The sequence below is a fragment of the Myotis yumanensis genome, unplaced genomic scaffold, assembly GCF_028538775.1.
Source record: "Myotis yumanensis isolate MYYU_CA2020_CCGP unplaced genomic scaffold, mMyoYum1.0.hap1 SCAF_11, whole genome shotgun sequence".
Lineage (NCBI taxonomy): Eukaryota > Metazoa > Chordata > Mammalia > Chiroptera > Vespertilionidae > Myotis > Myotis yumanensis.
Genome location: NW_027223762.1, coordinates 1790809 through 1812954, shown reverse-complemented (window position 1 = coordinate 1812954; position 22146 = coordinate 1790809). Strand labels below are relative to the sequence as shown.

The window sequence follows — 22146 nt, the reverse complement described above, 5'->3', positions numbered from 1 at the left end:
CGGGGACCCCTGCTGGACGGAGGGCAGGTTTTCGTCCTCAGCCCCGATGGGAGCCCAGATCGTCCGACTGGCCCCGTGTCCCCCTGAGGATGCAGGCGGGAGGCAGCCGGCCGCTCACCGATCTCGATGGAGGCCTTGCCGCGCAGCAGCAGCTTCAGGCACTCGGCGTTGTCCGTCAGGCAGCAGTAGTGCAGGGCCGTGCTGCCCTTCCCCGTCTGTCTGTCCAGGTTCCCGCTGGCCGGCAACCGGGGGAGAGAGAGGGAGCAGTGAGCCCCAGGGATTGAGGGTGAGCGGGGAGGATGACACTCACTCCGCTGTAAGGCGGGGGGCCGGCGCCACCCTGCTGTGAGCTGGGGTGCCCGACTTAGACCACCAGGATGGCGGAGAGGCAACGAGGGAGCCAGGCAGCCGGCCACTGCCCCTGGGCGGGTGCTGAGAGCCACTGCCTTCCTGGGCCCCACACCACCAAGCCCCTGCCGCCTGGCTCCCCAGTCAGTGCCGAGGCCGCAGGAAGCCACGCGGCGGCCCATCCTGTCCCACAGAAGGACGGGCGAGCGTTCCGTCTCACATGGGCTCTCCCGCAGGAAAGGCAAAAGCCACCTTCCAAAGGCCCGAGTCCCAAGGCTCCTCCGGGCCTGGCCTGAAGCAGGAGCGGGAACTGTGAGTGAATTTCCAAATTCTCCCAACGCAACCGCCCCCCCCCAAAGCACCCGTGTGCCTCGGACGTGGGACAAGCCACGTGACCACTGTGGGGGCCACGGTCAGGCTGCTTCTCGGGCCTGGTGTCTCCCCGGGTCCCCGACACCAGGGCTGCAGCCTGCGGACCCCCCCAGGGGGCCCTTCCTCTCGCTCCAGGCTCCCGAAGGGCCGCACTGCCCCCGCCCCGCCCTGCAGCCCTCGCTCAGCCCTGGGGCCTTCCCAGCCTCTCGGCCCACGACACCCACCTCCTCCCTCGGGAATCCCAAGAACACCACCCCCCACCCCCCGATCCGAGCAGGCCCACCTGTTCTGGACCAGAAAGTCCACGATGTGCAGGGAGGTCCGGTCCACGGACCTGACAGCCAGGTGCAGGGCGGTCTCGTCCGGCTCCTGCAGGGCAAGCAGAGGCGGCCATGCTCCCTTCCCACCCACCCCGGGGACACCCTGCCCTGACCGGCCCGGCCTCTTCTGAAAGCAAGTTCTGGTGAGGGGGGGGGGCTGTTCCAGGTGGGGGTCGGGGGAGGGCTGGGGAGCGGGGCAGGGGTGCACCAGGCCTCCCCCGCCCCCCCATGGACTCCGGAGCTGCCACTGAGGCCCGGCCCCGAGGCACCCGAGTGCCCACGGGGTGCTCACGCTCCCCTGGAACGGAACCCCCCCCCTCCCGCAGAGAACTCCCCTCTCCCGCCGGCATTTCCGCTCCCGGCCTCGCCACGCTTACATGCCCGTTGGCCAGGGGGATCTTTTCCGTGAGATCCACGCCGTCGGCGTAGGCCTGGAGCAGCCCGAAGATGTCCCTCGTCTTGACGGCCTCGCACAGGCTGTGCAGCTTGGCCGCGCCGTCCGTGTGTCTCTTCCGCGCGTACTTCCTCTCGATGTACTTGGCAGTGATGTAGTCCTTCCTGGCGTTCCTGGGGGCGAGCCAACGGCCTCGTAAACGACTGAGGCCTCTATTCCAACAGTCAACACCGTTCACTTGTGACAATTACAAAAAACCAGGCCTGGCCGGCGTGGCTCAGTGGTTGAGCGTCGACCTACGGAGGTCACGGTTCGATTCCCAGTCAGGGCACAGGCCCGGGCTGCGGGCTTGATACCCAGTGTGGGGCGTGCAGGAGGCAGATCAATGATTCTCATCATTGATGTTCCCATCTCTCTCTCCCTCTCCCTTCCTCTGAAACCAATTAAAATATTAAAAATTAAATAAATAAATAAAAGCCGGGTCCCCACCGCCTTACAAGAAGCTCAGTCAGGGGAGCCGTGCCCTGTGCCCATGGGGCACCTGCTCCCGGGACCCCTCAGCATGTTCAAGAAGCAGCGACCCTCCAGCCTCCGGTGCAGGCGGCCGCAAGCCCGCACAGGCGTCCTGGGTCTGCATCCTGATCCCAAGTGCTGGCTGTGTGGGCCCGGGGTGGGGCCGCCCGCTCTCAGCCCCCCTGCGCACCAGCCTCGTCTCTGCTCCCCCGGAGTCGTGCCCCACCCCCGGAGCCGCTGGCCACACCACCTCGTGCCTCCAAGCCTTGTCTGCCCAGAGCCGTGACGGGGCCTCTCTCCTAGTGACCGCCCCTGCCCCCCCTGCAGCAGCTGCTTCTGGCCCTCTGCAGATGCCTGGCCTCCGGGAGGGGTGCTCGCTAGGGTGGCCCACCTGCCCTGGCTTTAGGGGAGACCTAAGCCTGGAGGGACTCCACTCTCCAGGCAGGCAGGCGCGTGTGAACCCACACACCGCCAGGCGAGGGCGACACTCACCGCACCCCCTGCACACGCACAGAACCCCAGCCACGGGCTTTCCCGGGGCCTCTTCCTCGGAAAAACAGCCACGCCACCCATTCCCACTGGGACACCCAGAAGGTGAAGGCGACGTCGAGAAAAAGCCCCGAAACCCACAGCGTAGGCCGACTTAGTCCCTCACGCCCGGCGGGGACCTTCTGCCCAGAGCCAGGGGGTCTTCCTGACGTCGTTCGCGGCCGTACGAAATCACCAAGTGAAAACCAGGCTGCTCTACTTGGTCAAACATTTCATCAACGCGCCCCTCATGCCTCGGCAGGGCCGGACCAAAGGGTTTCCCCACCCCGCCCGAGAGAAATAGTCGATGCCCCCAAACGTGTCACTCCCTGCCCCTCAGAACCCGGGCCCCGGCCGGCCAGCCCCGCACTCACATGTCGCTGCCCGGGCTGGGTTTGACAGGGTCCCCGGCTGGAAGGCAGCTCTCCATGATCTCGTTGAAGCCCGCGTTCCCGATGTTCTTGGCCAGCTGCAACGACACAGCCTGCTCAGGGCACTCCGCCATAGGGCGCCCTCCCACCCACGCCTCCGCCAGCTGAGCACGGGCTCAGGGCCGCTAAGAAACAGGGCAATAAAGCGGTTTGCCTTTCATCAAGACGGACAACCCTAAACCCCAAAGGGACCCATAAAACTCGAGAGGAGAGGCAGCGTGCCCGCTCCGAGAGCGTCCTCCTGCAGTGCCTGGATGGAGTCCCGACGGGGCGGGAGCAGCAGGAACGGCCGGGCGGATTCCGTCCTTACCCACGCCCCGCCCCCAGAACGCCCCGCCCCGCCCCCAGAACCACGCTCCCACTTGCTTTCGGGCCAGCGAGCCAGGACTCAGGTTCACATCCCAGTTCTACTAACTGGTTTTGGGGCCACAGCCAGGCGGGCAGCAGCCCAGAACACGTGTCCTGCACTCCAAGCACCATCCCCCGGAGTCAGGGCTCAGGGCGGACACCCGGCCAGGTGAGCCCCGGGAGGGCTGGGGTGGAGGTGCTGGTCACTCAGAGGAGCACCCCCAGCCACGGGTCAGCAGGAACGCAGAGCAGGCCCGACAGACAGACAGAGGTCTGGGGCAGGCAGAGGGCAGGAATAACTCCCACAGGACTCGGCCTTCCCCCTGGTTTTTCTGAAAACCCCTGAAGAAAAGGGAGCGCTGAAAACTACACCCGGTTAGAGTTTGAAAGTATCTGCAGGTCTGCACTCGGCAGGCTCTGTCCGATTTCTCCGTGACGGTGAGAGTTGGCCAAACTCGTAGCTCCCATGAGAATACACAGACAGAGGCTCTGGGGACCAAAACGGAGACCTGGACCAGGGGTCAGAGGTCGTGTCATCTTTGCAAGATGGAATCACTGTCTTTCGACCTTTCGTCTCTCCTCCGTGGCAGGCAACAGCGTCCCGTGAGATCAGTCCCGTTCTGAGACAGTCCGGCAGGTGTCACAGGTGTGGGAGGGTCAGGCCCCTACCGGCTCACGCAGCCATTGTTAACATCACAGATATAAACTCGTCACTTAAAAAATCATCGTGTGCCCGGCCAGCGTGGCTCAGTGGTTGAACCTCAACCTATGAACCAGGAGGTCAGGGTTCGATTCTCGGTCAAGGGCACATGCCCGGGATGCGGGCTCAGTCCCTAGTGTGGGTGTGCCCTCTCCCTTCCTGTCTGAAATTAATAAAAAAATATTTTTTAAAAAATCCTACAGTGGGGCCTTGACTTACGAGTGTCCCGACTAACGAGATTTTCGAGATATGAGCCGTCTCTCGATTTTTTGCTTTGAGTTGCGAGCTAAAACTCGGGTTACGAACCAGCTTCAGATACCCCACCGCTAGTTGGCGCAGCGAACGTCACAGTGAACGCCACAACATCAGCCCAGCATCACATGTCTCACTCGTTCACAACTGATTTGACATACAAGTAATTTGAGTTACGAGCTCCGTCACGGAACGAATTAAACTCGTAAGTCAAGGCCCCACTGTATTTTAAAAAGTAATAAAGTTCATCACCTCCCAGTTATCTTACTCCGTGTTGCCATCACCTGTGTTTCTGACGTTACTTATAACCGTTACGTTTGTGGGTGAGCCGACTGTAGCCTGGTGCCCGCCCAGCGTGTCGCACCAGCAGCCAGGAATGGCCAGGTGGGCGTCGCGGGGCCAGGCAGCTGCAAGGGTCGGTTTTCCTAAAGCAATGGCAGCGCGAAGTGGTTGGTGGTGAAGTATTTGCTTATTTCGTCCTGGGCCCTTTGAGGAGCCCCTGCTGGGTATCAGCTCGTGTGCCCTTCACAGCGACCGGCACATACCAGCTGCCGCCGGGCACTGGTGCTGACTGAGGACTTTGTTTCTTTGAGGACATACTGTGCGAGTCTCAATCCTACGCCATCCTCCGTCACGCAGGGCCCCGCCTGCAGGTGCGCGCACGCACACACACACACGCACACCTCTGCACACGTGTTTCATGCATCGTTACACTAGCAGTAACCATAGCGTGTGACTGAGGACATGCTACTTGGACTCGCTTAGCTTCTTTCTTCCTTTTGTTAATCCTCTCTTATTCCATAAGAGAGTGGAAGGGAGGGGGAGAGACACAGGGAGAGAATAGAACCCGGGACCCTTCAGTCTGCAGGCCCTCTATCCACTGAGCCAAACTGGCCAGGGCAGGCTGGCTGAGTTTCAAACTTGAAGTAATCAGAGATGTCACTGACACAGGGGTGTCACTGACACGGGGCGGGGGGTGTCACTGACATGGGGGTGTCACTGTCACAGGGATGTCACGGACTGGAGTCCACTCTAGGGTCGCCCCACGTGGTCTTGCAACACCAGGAAGGAATCTTTGGAGCCGGGAGGAGCCGACAAGGCGGTTCACGTGCATTACAAGTTCAGGCCCGCTGGCCCCTGAGGACTCGTCAGTAAGACGCTTGGCCCCTTGAGGGTCTACTGACCACAGGGATGGATCTTCTGTCAGGACTATGGCTCTTGACACTAAATCAATGGCAATCAATACCCACTCCTCCTACTGCCTGGCGCCCAGCTCCCCAAGGAAAAATCCCAGCACTGGTGCCCGGCCAGCAGCCGCAGACGCCGACACCGGCCCACACGAGCTCACGTGTGCGGTGGCTCCACGTGCCACCCGGGCGTGCGTGCTCTGCTCCTCAGGACCCTGGACGCTACGCACAGAAAATGCCTCGGCCCCGACATGGGCCTATGTCCGCGTTATCACGGGACCGAGAGGAAAAGACTTTTCCAGAAGCAACGGAATGAGAGCAAAGAGCACTCTCCCCCAGAGGAGACGGTAAAGGGAGGGGGAAAGCCCACGGAGGCTGAGCCAAGCAGTGGCCGCAGCCTGGGCAGGGACTGGCCGTGACTCAGGGGGTGGGGGGGGGTGGGGGGTGGGGGGCCTTGACCGCCCTGGGCTCCGGCTCTGCCTGCGTAATGAATGGGGTGAGCCGGGCGAACCCCAGCCTCTTCCAGCATCTCACCCCGTCCCAGCTCTGAGGTCCCTGCTCCTCTCAGAGCCTCACTTCACTTCCTTCACGGAGAAGGAAGTTGTGTAACAAGAGCGCCCTCAGCTGCTGGGAGCTGGGAAGGAGGGGTCGCCAACGAGTCTGTGACTGCCCAAGTCCACCTGCAACCTCAACAGCCAACCGCCCCGTGAAAATCAGATCCAATGAGCAAAATAAACCAATGAACAAAACAGATCCAGAGACAGCGAAGCATGGGAAAGCAGGGGTGGGAGAGATTAACTTGTATGCATACACACAGAGCCCATGGACACAGACAGTACTGTGGTGAAGACCTGGGCGGGGGGTGGGGGTGAGGGGGGGTGTCAATGGGATAAAAAAAGGGGGGGACGACATCTGTAATACTTTCAACAATAAAGATACATTTTAAATAAAGGACCCCCTCCCCCAAAAATTATCTTAAAATTCCAATTCAAATAAAAATTTAATATCTTAAAAAAAGAAAACAGCCCCGCCGGTGTGGCTCAGTGGTTGAGCCGACCTCGACCGATGAACCAGGAGGTCATGGTTCAATTCCCAGTCAGGGCACAGGCCCGGCATGCGGGCTCCATCCCCAGTGTGGGGCGTGCAGGAGGCAGCCGATCCATGATTCTCTCCCTCTCCCTTCCTCTCTGAAATCAATACAAATATATTGAAAAAAATAAAAGAAACCAAAGTGGGTTCGAATGCCTGAATACGCAGCTAGCTTCCAGCACAGTCCATGCCCACCCCCGGTCACGGCGGCGAACGTTACCAGCAGCTCGGACGTGCCCAGGACGTCCAGGGTGAGGGACTGCATCCGGGAGTAGTGCACGCCCAGCTCGCGGTGGATCCCCGAGCACTCGATGCAGGTCAGGATGCCCAGGTTGGTGGAGAGCCACGTGGGGTCTGCGAAGGGAACAGGGGACTTGGAGCCGGCGGGAGGCAGAGGGCCCGGGCCAGGACCCGCCCTCGCAGACACCGCACGTGGAGTTTGGAGCACCAGCCTGTTCTTGACCCTTGATGCAGCCAGGCCCGCATTCCATCAGAACCCCTCCCACTGACACTCAACACACACAGAGGCACCCGTCTGTCCTCGCCCTCTCCTCACCCCACCTCCCCGTCTTTCCATTCATCAGGTGATGGGTGATCGAGGGACAGGACACAGCGTCCTCTCCTGGCTGCACCCATCACCGACCTGGTCACACCAGCCGAAGTCTAACTACAGGGGAGCTGACAGAAGTCACACGTGCCTGTGTGTTCACAGGTGCTGATCATCACGAGAGGACACACTGCGTGCTGATGCCACGCTCTGCGCACAGCACTCTGGTGGCCATCAGAGCTCACACTTGGAGCGCGTCAACAATGCCAGTGCCTTTCCTATACCCCTCACTGCGCGCACACAGAGCCGCGGAGGGAGCAGGGCGGGTGCCCGCACGCAGCCCAGAAGGGCCTCGCTTGGGGCTGCAGGTGGGCACAGAGCCAGACAGACGGCTGCCCGCCCTGCGCTGGACTCGCACCTGTGCTCCTCCGCAGGGAGAATGACACCCCGGAGAGTCCTACACTGTGTGTGGCACATAGTAGGTGCTCGAGAAATGCCCGACAAAGGATGCTGGATTCACTGGAAAGGGGGGATTCAGAGTAAAACTCCCCTGGGCCCAGCCGTACAGCTCTCTCTCTGGAACCGCTAGTCGTCCTTAGAAGCACACAGGGGGTGCACAGCACAGCTGTGGTCCCTGGGTAACCGTGGAGCTGTTTTTAAAAAGCTCCAGTTGTAAGACATTTCCTTCACGTCAGGGAATGCCCTGGGCGCCTGCGTGTTCTCCTCCCTGGGCCTCCTCTCTAGGACTGCACGTGCCTCTGGGGGTGCGTGTACCTGTAGACTAACTCATCTCAGCTTCTACACCAGCCATATCGTCTCAGCATCTAGAACAAAAGCGCGCGAGGCGTGGCTTGTTTACGCGCATTTTCTAGCCCAAGCTCTGCCCTTCTCTTTCCTCAAGAAAGAGCACCATCCGCTTCCCACGGCTCCCCTACAGGTAAGACTCCAGACGCCAGCCACGGAGAGTTGTAAATGGGCCCTGACCCCACGAGGTCATGCCTCACATTGTCCCCAAGACAGCCTCTGGGGACCAGGAGCCTCCCCGCGCGTCTGCTCTGCACTCTATTTTTGTTGTTGGTTTTTACAAAAAACGGCCACAGAATTAGCGGGAAAAGGGGACGGCCGCTCTCGCCAAGCCTCGGTCTCTCACTCAGAACAGGCCGCTCTGTGCTCCCCTGACCCCCAGCACCCCGTCTTCCTGAGAAGAACGAGTCGGCTCGCAAACCTTTCCAATGCTCTGGCTGAAGCATACGGTGACGTGCTTGTCCACTAGGAAAGAGCCCCTACAGGCTTCACTGAGACCAGACACACACTGCGTCTCAGAGACGGAGGGCAGCCCCAGGCCCGCAGGCAACACTGGCCTCCGACAGGGCGGGAGGCCGGCAGGTCACAGGCCAGACGCAGCTTGAAGTCGCTGAGAAGGTCCCACGGAGGGCGGACAGGGCCAATCCCCGGAAAGCCCCGCAGTCACTGCCAGGGCCATGACCTTGCTCTGACCTTCCCTCTGAGCTCCCGTTTTCTCGAAAAGCACGGAAATCTTCTCAGCTGTATGGGGCCCCTGCACCTGATGCCGTCTGAGAGCCGCCGGGCAAACACCCCCCCGCCCCCAACACGTGGCCGGCACACGGCGCAGGCGGCCTGGGAGTGCCCTGAGCTCCCCGTCAGCTGCAGGGCCTTTCTGAAATGGAAGGGAGCCGGCCAGGGTGGCTCAGCCGCTGAGCATGGACCCAGGAACCACAAGGTCGCCGGTTCGATTCCCTGTCAGGGCCCAGGCCCAGGTTGGGGGCTCCACCCCCAGGGTGGGGCGTGCAGGGGACAGCTGATCGACGATATCCCTCTCTCGCTGATGTTTCTTTCTTTCTTTTTTTAATTCTCCCCCGAGGATATTTTTCCATTGATTTTTAGGGAGAGTGGGAGAGAGAGGGAAAGACAGAGAGAAACATCGTGTGAGTGAAACACATCGATTGCTTGCCTCCTGCATGAGCCCCAACCAGGGCCTGGGCCGGGGAGGAGCCTGCAACCGAGGTACGTGCCCTTGACCGGAATTGAACCTGGGACCCTTCGGTCCACAGGCCGACGCTCTACCCACTGAGCCACACCGGCCAGGACTCTCATTGATGTTTCTATCCCTCTTCCCCTCTCCCCTTAAAAATATTAATGAAAAAGCAACGGGAGGGAAAAATCCGTGGCCGGACTCTGGGCCGGGGCCTGGGCCTGAGACTTCCCAGCGCTGGGGGAGGGGCGGGGGAGGGGCGGTCACCTGGCGCCCCGCAGTCGCAGCACACGTCGTTGCCCGTCATCCTCTGCACCTCCGCGATGATCTCCTTGGTCAGCTCCTGCACGATGTTGTTCTCCCCGGGGGGGTCGTCGCCCTTGAAGGCGTTGTTCAGGGCCTCCTCCTTGCTGTTCTGCAGCACGGACATCCATCTGGGGGAGGAGAGGGCGCTGTGACAGGCCCGGGCCTGGGCCCCGCCGGCCCCCCTCGCCCGCCTCGCCGGCACTCACATCTGGCACTCCTGCTCGTCCTCGGCCTGGAAGTGGTACGTGCGGTCATCTGCGGGCGAGAGGGGCCCGTCAGTGTGAGCGGGCGGCAGCGGGCTCGATGCCCACGGGAGGCGGCTTACCGCCGACCTCCGGGGTCGCCTGGGCGCTGCGCTAGGGCGTGAACGGGTCCTACAAAGGCAGGCACCCCCTCGCGTCCCTCGAACGCCTGCCTTGCTTGGCAGCTGTGGCTCTGAAAGCCAAAGGAACGAACTTGCCTGTCCCTCCACTCGAGGCTAACGCGATGCAGCTGCCAATGAGGCTGTCCAGTGGTCGGCAAACTCATCAGTCAACAGAGCCAAATGTCAACAAGACAACGATTGACATTTCTTTTGAGAGCCAAATTTTTTAAACTTAAACTATATAGGTAGGTACACTGTTATTAACTTAATTAGGGTACTTCTAAGGCTTAGGAAGAGCCACACTCAAGGGGCCAAAGAGCCGCATGTGGCTCGCGAGCCGCAGTTTGCTGACCATGGGATTCCATCGAAGCCATCAACAGTCTCAAAAGCTTTAGTGTTATTGTTTTCAATATATTTTTATAAAGGGAGGGAGAGAGAGAAACACCAATGATGAGAGAGAATCATGGATCGGCTGCTTCCTGCATGCCCCACACTGGGGATCAAGCCCACAACCCGGGCATGTGCCCTGACCGGGAATTGAACCATAACCCCTGCTTCATAGCTCCATGCTCAACCCCTGAGTCATGCTGGCCGGGCTGGACATGAACTTTAATGCTGAAAGCAAGACTCGGCAGAGAACACGCTGGGGGCATCCTGGCAGAGGGGATGCACACGGAGGCAGGGGGAGGACAGCGGCAGTGGTGGCCGCCCCTGGGGACAGAGGGACAAACAGTGCGGCTGAGAGCGTGGCCACCAGCAGAAGCGACGGGCAGGCTTGGGTCAGAGTTGTGGCGATTCCCCCGCACGTGGCCCCCGGCAGGAAGGCTCACGAAGCAGGGAGACTGGTCCTGCAGTCGGAACACGAACCCGTTTCAAGAACGAGAGCTCGCGAGGCCTGATCCCCATCGAGTGCAGCACTTTTTTTTTTTTTTTACAATAGTGCTTCTTAAGTTTTTATATATATATTTGTTTATTTTTATTGATTTCAGAGAAGAAAGGAGAGGGCAAGATAGAAATATCAATGAGATTCATTGATCGGCTGCCCCCTGCACGCCCCACACTGGGAATGGAGCCTGAAACCTGAGCGTGTGCCCTGACCAGGAATCGAACCTGGGACCTTTCAGCCCAGAAGCGGACGCTCTATCCACTGAGCCACAGCAGCTAGGGATGCAGCATTTTTACCATCACAGATGCTTCCTTTTTTATAAGGAAGGGAGGGGCTTCAGGCTATGGGCTGACCTAGGATAATCTCCTGTCTGCAAACAGGGAGAGGAGGCTGGGAGCCGGGACGAGGCATCGAGGCGTGTAGAGCCTCGAGGCACTCGGGGGGGAGGGCCCTCCTCCACGTCAGGCCGGGCAGGGGGCATTCCCGGGGAACAGGACGCCCAGCACCCGAAATGCAGGCCTCTCTCTTCCAAACCAGCTCTCCCACGGGCGCAGGGAAAGGGGCCGAGGCCCTGGAAGACGGCTCGAAGGGCTGCTCTGGGGCGCGGCGTCTGAGAAACAAACTCACGCGAAATGAGGTCGAAGCACTTCTTCTCCTCGGGGTTGGTCTTCACCTGGCAGGTGAGGAGGTTGAGCTTGGCGGGGGGCCGGTTCGCCTGTCGGAAAAGTGAAATTAAAGTAAAGCAACCCCGGAGCCGGGTGGGGGGGAACGGAACCCGCACGGCGTCATCCCTCATGAGCGCAGAGCGAGGGCAGGGCTCTCCCTCGCTCTCAGAAGGCGGACGTCCCGTCGGAACCACCCCCGAGCCCCTCACAGGGCGGCGGCCCTCCGTCAGGGACGCCCAGCCGCTCGGGGGCCGGCGATGCTGGCGTCGTGGTCCATGGCAGTGGACTTCCCGAGACCAAGATGGTCCACGGCGAAAGCCCGAGACGGCCCGCTCCGATTCCTCCTGCACACGGGCGGCGGGCGGCAGCGGGCGGGGGGGGGGGGGGGGGGGCGCGGGGTGTGCCCCGGTCTCCCACTAGGGTTCTTCTGAGGGTAAACTCTCGCTTCCAGGAACAGCAACCTCACAGACATGACGGGGAAGTAATGTCCCTGCTTCCTGAAGTGATGACAGACGACAGATGCCCGACCCGAGATGCCAACCATCTGCCACTGAAGCCTCAACGAGACCAACCTCGTTCACACACGTGTCACCTCCCCCGACAGACACGCACGGCGAACGAGCGATCACAGAAATGGTGTTTTTGTCAGCTCTGTGTCAGAACGACTATTACAATGTCAGAAAACAGCCTATTTCATCCAAACAAGCAAACGGCGGAGGGCAAGACAGTAATTCCAGAAACGCACTCTGCATGGCCAGACGCCGCGCAGAAACCTTGGAGAAATCTCCCAGCGCGAATGGGCTTCTCTCTCCCCACCTACCAGGCTGCTCACAGAGGGACCCGAGAAAACATCTTGGGCCTTGACCGGTCTGGCTCAGTGGATAGAGCGTCGGCCTGCGGACTGAAGGGTCCCAGGTTCGATTCCGGCCAAGGGCATGTGCCTGGGTTGCGGGCACATCCCCAGTGGGAGATGTGCAGGAGGCAGCTGGTCGATGTTTCTCTCTCATCGATGTTTCTAACTCTCTATCTCTCTCCCTTCCTCTCTGTAAAAAATCAATAAAATATATTAAAAAAAAAAAAAAAAACACACACACAAAAAACGTCTTGGACTTTTAATCACTCGCCATCCCTCCCTGTGGCCACCCATCACGTCAAGACCTGGGCCTGGGAAAGCTTGGATTTGGGACGCATGGACACACGTGTCTACACAGGGGCCAACCCTGAGACCCTCAGGCACTGGCAGACCCCTCTCCTCCGACGCAGGACGGAGCCCAGTGGTGTGAACAATATGGTTCCCTAAAGGGCGTCTGGGGAAGCAGAAAGATCCGCAGGGCCGCACCATCGCTCCCGGCTGGCGGCCCTGCTGACCGCACCTCGCGGAGGGAGCCCCTGGCTACTCTGTGGTCTGGAGGTGCCTCTCAGAGTCCCTGGGTCCCCAGGCACCAGCGGACGAAGACCCCAAGCTCTGCCTGGTCGTGCCAACCTCAGTGCCGAGGAAGGGCACCCCATCCAGTCGGACCAGAACTGCCTGGCTCGTCCGGGAACCAATCCACATGTGGCACACGGGGCGGGCCAAGCGGCCGACAGTGGTGAGTACACAGCAGGGTCATTCTCGAATTCTCACTGACGGTGTCATTTTCCACACCAACAGCAGCTCGCCCGCCCTGTTCTCCTGCAGCCCTAGCAGGAACCCACACCCGGGTGGGAGGCTGGCTGTGCCCGTGGCCGCCAGCCCGTCTCTGAGAGCGAGCCTGGTTATCACTGTACCCCCCGGGGTGTGTGACCGGCTGACACACGGGGCTCAGGCCCCGCATGGCGACTGCGTGCAGGACAGAGGCCTTAGGCCGGGCGCGAAGTCTCCGGTTTCTAGAATAAAGTGACCGGCGTCACTCGCCTCTGGAATCTCTGATCCCGAGTCCTGGGGCGATGCTCCCTCCCTCCCCAGAGACAGGCGGGGGGGCGGGGTGGGTTTGCGTGTTTCTGGGTCTCAGCTGGGAATGAGCGCACCTGCCACCCTCCTCCTGGCTGTGGGTTCGAGGCTTTCCCCGCCTCGGCTGCCAAAGCACAAATGGGTGCAGGTGCACCACACGGGCGGGAACCCCAACACGCTTCTCCATAGAGACAGGCTCCCGGCGTGGAGACACCGCGGGTCGCACGCAGCCGCCCGTGCTCATGGCACCGAGCTCGCCCCGGCTCCCCAGCGGCTCCCCCAGCGGAGACCGGGTCCCCGAGACACTCACCGTTCCGTGCGATATGGTCAGAAACCCGTTTTTCACAGAGCACTTCCTTTTCTGCCACACTTTCCGGATCCTTCCAGAGAAACAAGGGAAAGTAAAAGTTTAGGACTTCTGGGCACGGGAGCTAGCGGACACACGGGTAACCCACCGCCCCGCGCCCCCTCCCCCCTCCTCCTGTGCCCCCCACTTCTGTCCCCCTCTCCCCCACCTATGTCCCCCTCCCCCCCCGCCCCCCCCTTACCCGTCGCTCTTCTTGTAGAGGCTGCCCTCCCCCCGCCCCCCCTTACCCGTCGCTCTTCTTGTAGAGGCTGCCGCTGCGCTCGGTGCCGTGCTCCTTGTTGCCCTGCGGCTGGTGGAGGCTGTAGGCTGTGCTCTGGCGCAGCTGCGAGTCCTAAAGTGGCCGGAAGTCCCTTTTATCCTCATTGAAAGGGCAGCTTCTGCCCTTAAAGCTTTTCTTCTTAGAGACACTTCCCTTCTCACCACACACACATGCACACACACACACACACACACGCACACAGATACACACACACAGACACAAGAACAATTCCTACCCAGGAGCCCGTGAATGCCACCCACCCGGCTGGAGAGGGAACGGCAAAGACCAGCCGCCCCGACCGGCCACAGTGAGCCACTGGGAAGCTACAGGTTTGACTCAGCGACCACCTTCCGCCCCTGACCACGGCCAGAAGGTCCTGAGAGGTGGACGCAGCCCCGGGCGGAAGGTCACTGCAGGAAGGTCACAGCAAGGTCACGCACGTGGACGCCTGGTACAGGCCAGGCTCTGAGCGACCTTCACTCCCTGACCCCTCCCCCGGGCCGTGGCCCTGAACCGCCCTGCCCTGCTCAGGTGGGCCGGCGCCTGGACAGCTGGGAAGCGGCTTCTGAAGGGCAAGGGCTGTGCCCAGCAGACCAGGCAGAGCCCCGGCCAGGGGCGGAAGGGCTGTGGGGCGGGGGCCGAGCTTCTGGCAGGGGTGAGGGCAAAGGGGGAGCGAAACATGGACCTGAGTTCACAGGTCAACCAGGAGGGCGGGGGGCTGCCTCCACCTGCTGCTGGGAACCCCCACCAGCTCACTTCACCATGACACGGGTGGTCTGCTCGAGGCGCAGGGCCTGTCGGGGCCGGGACCCCGCCTCCCACGCGGATGCTCCTTCCCGGACACCACGTGTCCTCCCAGGGCTGGTCTCCTCTCCCCACCAAGCCCACGCCTGTCCCTGGTGCCACGGCCCAGACGAAGGAAGAACTAACAACACGACAATCAGCGCGATCTGAACTGAGGAGGCACGGGCTCAACCAGCGAAGGGCCAACAGGGAAATGCATAGGGAATGGAGGAAGCGAGCTTTTAAAATTTCTACTTATTTATATATTTCTTATTGATCTCAGATAGGAAGGGGGAGAGAGAGAGAGAGAAACACCAATGATAAGAGAGAATCACTGATCGGCTGCCTCCTGCACGCCCCCTACTGGGCATCGAGCCCGAAACCTGGGCATGTGCCCTGACCAGGAATCAAACTGTGACCTCCTGGTTCATAGGTTGACACTCAACCCCTGAGCCATGCTGGCCTGGTGGAAGTGAGCTTTAAAACATGAATGAATGAATGAATGAATGAATGAATGAAATATTGATTTCAGAGAGGAAGGAAGAGGGAGATAGAAACGTCAATGGTGAGAATCATCTACCGCTGCCTCCTGAGGGCGTGGGCATGGGTGGAGGGAGCTGTTTCATTTCCACAAGGAACGACAGCGAATGGGCAAACTGTACACTCGGGAGATTTCCACTCCACTGACATTTGTGCGTTTAAGTTCTTCAGCCTTTTGTAACCCCGCTATTGGGAGAGAAGGGATTAAATCAGCGGTTCTCAACCTTCTGGCCCTTTAAATACAGTTCCTCATGTTGTGACCCAACCATAAAATTATTTTTGTTGCTACTTCATAACTGTCATGTTGCTACTGTTAGGAATCGTCATGTAAATATCTGATATGCAGGATGGTCTCAGGCGACCCCTGTGAAAGGGTCGTTCGACCGCCGAAGGGGTCGCGACCCACAGGTTGAGAACCGCTGGATTAAATGAAAGATGCTCGACTCGTTAATCTATACATGGAAGAAACCGGTTTTGTTTTGTTTTTAAGTTCACGAAGAAAACATGCAAAATTCTCCAATTTATTAAAATACTGAACTACTTACTCTCCTAGACTTCGGTCACAAAAGGTAAATGCATTTGGGAGAAAAACAACAATATTCAGTTATAGCACAGGAACTTCCAACCACCAACAGTGAACTCAATGCCTACGGAGGCAGCGGTAGCCAAGCGGTGGTCCGCGGACCGCTGGGGGTCCGTGAGGCCCGACAGGTTGGCGGCCGCTGCACTGAGTTTAACAAGTTATTTGTCTAAAGTCTACAGGTGACACACTCAGACACATTCCTTCATCACGAGGAGGTAGTTACGTTAAGCCTCACACTACAGGGTGAGCAGGGGGACCAGAGCGCAGCAAAGTCAGGACACACTGAGGAGCGTGTGTCTGGGGAGACGCTAAGAGCTACCCGTCTCACACGGGCTGAGCAGGAGCTCTGCACGCTGCCACCGGGGCCGGGCCCCCGGGAGACACACACACGCCAACGGGGCGGGTCCCACACTCGGTGAACCCACTGAGCGTTTGGCTGCTGCTCGGACAGCCCAGCAGGGTCTGTGAGCACCTGGGAGACACAGCATCAAACAGCCGTCCTTCAAAAGTAAAGCCCTCACCTCCTTCTGCTCCACCTGCAACGCCGATTTCAGGATATCCCGGAGCTGCACCAGCTGCCTTCGTTCCTCATCCTGGGCCTGTTTGATCTTTAGAAACGAAACAGGGAGAGAGGGGGAGAGAGGCATGACAGAGGTGCAGCGAGAGGCTGGCGTGCACAGGGCACCCCCACCTCACCGGGCCACCTGCCCCCTCACTCCCGAAACCTCCCCCAGCGGCGTGGGACTCCGTGCTCCGAGGGGCACTGCCGGGCTGGGAGTTTCTGCCCAGCCCAGCAGCAAACTCAAGGTCAGACAGAAGCAACATTTGCAAGACAGCATTTGCTGCATGAAAACTGTGTCGACGCTGACGTGGCAGGGGAGGCACCTACTGTGTGGAGATCTGTTGAAAGCGTCTCGATGGAGGGCTTGAGGTTTTCCACGGCCTTCAGTCCATCCTGGAAAAAACTGGGGAGAAAAGAAGAAATAGAGCTCGTGTCCCATGCAAAACAATTCTGTCTGCCGGAGAGAACTCTTCTTTAAGGAAAGAGATAAAATCATTATGTCATTCCCGGGGGAACCTGGACGTGTTTCCAGAATAAAAAGACGCCCAAAACGATGAGGAGGGGACGGAAGGGAGCTGCAATCAGGCAACATATTTGTGACTTTTCTTGACCCACAAACACAAGCCCCACGTGTTCAGTTTATAATGGGAAATGGGACTCGCTGATAAAGGCGGCGAAGGCTTCGGTTCGGGAGCGGAAGAGTCCGGAAACCAGCGGGAGCAGTGGCCGATGCCCTACCGCTCGCTCCCGCTCAGTGTGTGCGTGTAACCATGGAGAGGAATGAAGAAAAAGGGGTGGCCCTCACTACAGCACAGGACACCAGACCCCAGGCCCGGGGGCTGGGTGCCGGCCCGTGCCCCCGCCACCAGTGCAAGCATCTCCGGGCACAGGGCCTCTCCATCTCTGTGCCCGGGTTCACCAAGCAGCCGCAGGCACAGCGGTCTCCGCAGGGATTGGCCAGAGAACATGTCACTCAACACTCTTCCCACCTTCTGGAACGGGGACCCCTCTTGTCTGCGTCACTGCTGCTGTTTTAAAGACGCCCTGTTTCTAGACCCCACTGGACAGCAGGCTCCAGGAACTGGGTGGAGAGAGAGGCCAGTTCTCTCCTTAAATGAAATAAAAGACAAAGAACACGATGACGGCTCTTCTCAAATGTCTACAGCAAAAAGCAAAACATGCCCAGCCGAGGGGTCCCACGGGGGAGTCCCCGCGGCTCCCGGAACCCGGTTACAGGCGCCGCCTCACACCTGCAGGGCCCGCAGCCCGAGAAAGGCAGCCCTACCGCCGCCCCGGCATGGCGCTGGCCACGCACAGCCTGCTCCCGGGACAAGTGCAGACCGGAGGGGACGTGAAGTGGGGGGACTCGCAGGAACCCCGGATGGATAAGCTCGGCGTGGCCACAGCCTCCTCTGTCCATCGGCCGAGTCATCGGGCTCCACATGTTGTCTCCCAAATTGTGCATTAAAAGTCAAAGGCCTTGGGATAATTTGAAGAGCACAGAGCGTTACACATGCACGTGCACACACACATGCACACACACATGCACGTGCACGCACACATGCACACACACGCGCACACAGTAATCCAGGAAGGAAGCGATGGACGATGCATCATTTTTAAAGGTTGCTGAGCTCATGCCCATAAAAGGCCAACTAGTTCACTTTCCTCAAGTGGCCAGTTGCTACCCAACTCATCAGTTTGGGCAAAATAAAGGAGAAAAAAAGAAAAGGAAATCCAAAAATAGCTGCTTCTTAAAAATAAAGTATCAGCAAGGAAGCGACCCACTTCCTAAACCGCCTCAAGTGAGGTCACGAGGATGCAGACTGAGGAAGCCATCTGCGTGTCAATCACCAGGTGGGGTTCTGCGTCTGTGAAACAGCCCGTCTGGGGGGCTCTACACACCAGCGAGCGGGTCCGCGCCACCTCGGAGGCGTCTCCCCAAGCTCGGTGCTCGCCCCTCCCCCTCATGGAGTGGCCTCAGCCGCCTGAGATAAGCACCGGGAATTCCAAGCAGAGCTCAGCTCCGTTCCACAGGGGTCACCGTGGCAACCATCCGCCAGGTAAATGCGTCACGTGCTACAGACTGAGAAAGTCAACGCCACGGCCCATTTCCTTAGGAGCGGACAGTCAGCCCTGGCCAGAGTGGCTCAGGTGGTTAGAGCATCATCTCCTGCACCAAAAGGTCACCAGTTCGATTCCCGGTCAGGGCACACGCCCAGGTTGCAGGCGCGATCCCCGGTTGGGGTGCGGGAGGCAGCTGATCAATGTTTCTCACATCAGTATTTCTCTCCCTCTCCCTTTCCCTTGTTCTCTCTGCAAAATCAATATAAATATATATTTTTTTAAAGAGTGTACAGGTCAGGGGGAGGCCTCGCACAACAGGAAAGATGTTGCCATGGAGATACAGGAAGAGAAGTCATTGCATCAGGGCCAGAGCAGAAGGGCTTCCAAGTAGCAGTTACATCTGAGCGAGGCCGTGGGGAGGGACGGAGGCTGGGGAAGGCGCAGAGGAGACAGACGGAATTCTGGGGAAAGGAGATGGGACAGTGTGGGCAGAGGTGCATCGTGGGGGCAGCCACAGGGACAAGGCAAGCATCCAGGAGTGGCCATGCACCTCGGTGTCTCCAGTGGGTCCACACCTCTCCCGCCAGCGCCATCAGCGCTCAGTCAGCACTTGCTGAGTGGGTTTTCCGCTTCAGACTTTCCAAGAGCTCCCCCCACACACCTGGGATGAAACCCAAGCCCCTCTGCAGGACCGGGAGGGACATCCGGGTCCCTAATGCTCTGTGCCCGGGTTCCCTTCAGCTGCTCACTCAGGGGTGAGCCACGCTGGCCATTCTCCAGCGTCAAGACCTCCACTTGGCCCGGCACGTTCTTCCCCTGCTCCTCATCCGTGGAGCTCAGAACACACGCCTCCCCAGAGAGGCCTGCAGCTCACTTAGCAAGTACGTGAATACCTACTATGTGCCTGGCCTACTATGTGCCAGGCGCTGCGTTCCAGCTGCTGGCAAACACAGCAAGGAACAAGAGAGAAGAGAGAAACACCCCCGCCCCTGCCCTCCATGTCCATCTCAAGGAGATCCTTCTGTTACTATCTTACTTAGAGTCCTACACGTTAGCACACGTGCTACATGTCCAATGACATGTCTGTTCGTGGGAGCCCGACGCCCCTGCTGGACTCGAGCGGGAACCAGGCCTGGGGTGGGCGTCACTTTATCGCCGGCATCGAGGACCGTGCTGGACACACTCCACGAAAGTGTGTGCATTAGCGGCCGGGGGTCAGAGCGAACCAGCAGGACCAGGAGCCGGGAAGACAGCCAGGCTGGCGGCGCGGGCGGACTGTGCCGGCCTGACGCGTGCGGCTGAGGTGAGTGCGGGGCCGCCCTGCATGCGGGCGTTTCCCCTCCTCCCCTGCAGGCGGCCTGCTGTGCTCTGTCTTTGCTCTGCAGGACACCTCACACCTGGAAGCATGTCTTAACCTGACGCGCTGAATCAGCCCCCCGCCTTCCTCCTCTAACCAGCACCACCGGAGGTCCGTGCGGGGTCAGACTCCATGGCCCTCTACAGAAAGGGCAAAGCAAGCCTATTGATAAAGTCTATTCTTACGTTTGTGTTCTTATTGAGATCTCACCCTCAGACCGTAAAATGCACCCTTCTCAGTGGATAAGCCAGCGGTGTTCGGTATTTCCACAAAGCTGTGCAGTCATCAGCACTGATTCTAGAACACTTGGATCCCCCCAAAAACCCTGTTCCGTGAGCAGCCATCCCCCCAACTCCCCTCCCCCCACAGGGCCTCTGGTCTGACTTCTTTCCCTTAACATGCTTTCGGGTTCATGCATGTGGTAGCATGTGCCCATCCCCCACTACAGACGATTAAACGAGTGCTGATTTCCTTCAGCACGACACTACAGATCAGCGACTTCCGACCCGTGAGCTGTGGCAGGCCCAGTGGTGTGAGCAGCAAGGATTTTACAACATGCATCACCCGACTGTGTAGTCAGGGACACGGACCTCGATTCCCTGACACTGTCGCATCAACAGTGACAACCACCGTCACCAGGCTTGAATGAACCAAAATTATACTTTTTTTGTTTGGTTTTTTTTTTTTTGGTCAGATGGGCAAAATATATGCTGTGTTTCTGGGTGTGCCGCGAGATGAGAAAGGCTGAATCCGCTGCTATCGACCGACCGGAATTTGCCGTAGAGAGAGACGTGTCTGATTTAACACCACAAGGACCAAGAACTTACTTGCACTGGGCATGAAAATACTTGATCAGATTCTGAAGTAAGTCCACTCCCTTCTTGATCTTGATTTCATTGACCTTCAGCAGGTACTGTGGAAACAACACAACACAGAGGGGTGTCAGAGGCAGAGGCGGCCGCGTGCTCAGCAGGAGCCGGGGACAGACCACACGTCTGTTCTCCTCCGCGTGGCAGGAGCTCATGGGAGAGGCGTCACGGTCCCCGAGGCCACACTCAGTGCCCCTTTCCCTTTGCTGCCACAGGAGCGCCCTGACTCACAGGTGACTCAGTGTCTCACTTAGTGCCAAGGACTCCGAGTCCTCAGCCCGTATCTCACCCGCGAGGAGGAGAAACGGCTGCTCTGGCTTCAGGAAGAACGAGGCGGGGGAGAGACTGAACCGAAGGGGGTCCCACAGGGCAGCGGGGCTCTCTGAGGCCGCAGGGGGGGTCAGGCTCCGGCCGCCCGCGGGCCGCCCAGCGCCGCCCGCCCTCACCTCGCACATCTGCAGCTGGAAGAACCGCCGCTCCTTCTCCATCTCCTCGGCGATCTCGGCGCCGCTGATCTCCGTGCGGATCATCCCGTGTAGCTTGGCGTGCTCCTTCTTCTCCTTCTCGATTTTGGTGCTGCGGGCGGGAGAGCAGGGATGAGTCGGACGCTCTCGGCCCGCGGCCCAGACTGGACGGCCGGGCAGGGACAGCGCAGGCTCACGGGGCCGCCCCCTAACTTACTGCAAAGGAAATGCCTGTGGCCATAGACATGCCAACCTTGGCCTTTTGGTTGAGTATTTACTCCACAAATCCTCCCTAAGCACTTCTCTCTCAGAGGAGGGAGAGAAGGCAGCCGGGGGAGGGGGGTCCCCACAACCTCTCTTCTCTCCTTTTCTGAAACCAAGGGGCCTGGTGAGGCAGAGAAATGTGACCTGCGCTAAGGGGATCCACAAATCACCAGGAAGACAGGGTACGAAAAATGTGCTGCCGTGACCAACAGTGATAACACGGGGGAAGGGGGGAGGGGGGGCAGGTGGGGAGAAGGGGGAGGAAGGAGACACCTCGGGGAAGGTGGCCTCGACTTCCTTCGATGAGCCTCCCTGGAAATGACGCTCTGTAACCCTTCTGACATAAAACAAAGGGACCAGGAAGAAACTTGCGTAAAGAGGCCAACATCTCGGCATGTGGACACCAGGCGTGAAGGCACCTAGCGACACAGTTTCAGGTGAACTCTGTCCTGGATCGGGGTTAGTTAGACAATGCCTTTAAGCTAGAAAAGCTGGGTTTAAAATGGAAATCGCCAATTACCCATGCTGGGATTTGTTTTAAATGGAAACACTCACATTTTGGTTTCATAGTCCTTCCAGGCTTTATCAAAAGGCTTTTTCAGATCCTGTAAACGGAGAGGCATAAATTAAACAGGGCTGCTCGGGGGCCCACGGTAGAGAACTACCAGCCCCCCCTCCCGCCCCCATCCCCCCATCTGCCTGGAACCGGGGCCGCGCTCAGCAGGTCTGACTCAGAGGTACCGAGCTCCGGAGACTCCACCAGGTGCCCCCCCTCCCCCGGGTCACGTTCTGTCCAGCAGGTCCTTTCGGGAGAGGAACGCTTGCCATGGGTGGGGCTTATTTTTTACATCCTGGCTC

General features: G+C 59.3%; 1 protein-coding gene across 3 annotated transcripts in view; it reads right to left on the bottom strand.

Annotated features, from left to right (window-relative positions):
- ASAP2 (ArfGAP with SH3 domain, ankyrin repeat and PH domain 2) overlaps nt 1-22146 on the bottom strand; it is a 90911-nt gene that overhangs the window by 14030 nt on the left and 54735 nt on the right. For all 3 annotated transcript variants that reach the window (XM_070428652.1, XM_070428653.1, XM_070428654.1), the window contains 15 exons: nt 21844-21893; nt 21007-21136; nt 20519-20604; nt 16595-16670; nt 16227-16313; nt 13768-13871; nt 13484-13553; nt 11206-11293; nt 9535-9583; nt 9290-9456; nt 6703-6836; nt 2850-2944; nt 1418-1607; nt 1004-1089; nt 119-234 (listed from right to left, as the gene is read on the bottom strand). In XM_070428652.1, coding sequence (XP_070284753.1) covers nt 119-234; nt 1004-1089; nt 1418-1607; nt 2850-2944; nt 6703-6836; nt 9290-9456; nt 9535-9583; nt 11206-11293; nt 13484-13553; nt 13768-13871; nt 16227-16313; nt 16595-16670; nt 20519-20604; nt 21007-21136; nt 21844-21893 — 1528 coding nt within the window. The remainder of the gene's footprint in view (nt 1-118; nt 235-1003; nt 1090-1417; nt 1608-2849; nt 2945-6702; nt 6837-9289; nt 9457-9534; nt 9584-11205; nt 11294-13483; nt 13554-13767; nt 13872-16226; nt 16314-16594; nt 16671-20518; nt 20605-21006; nt 21137-21843; nt 21894-22146) is intronic.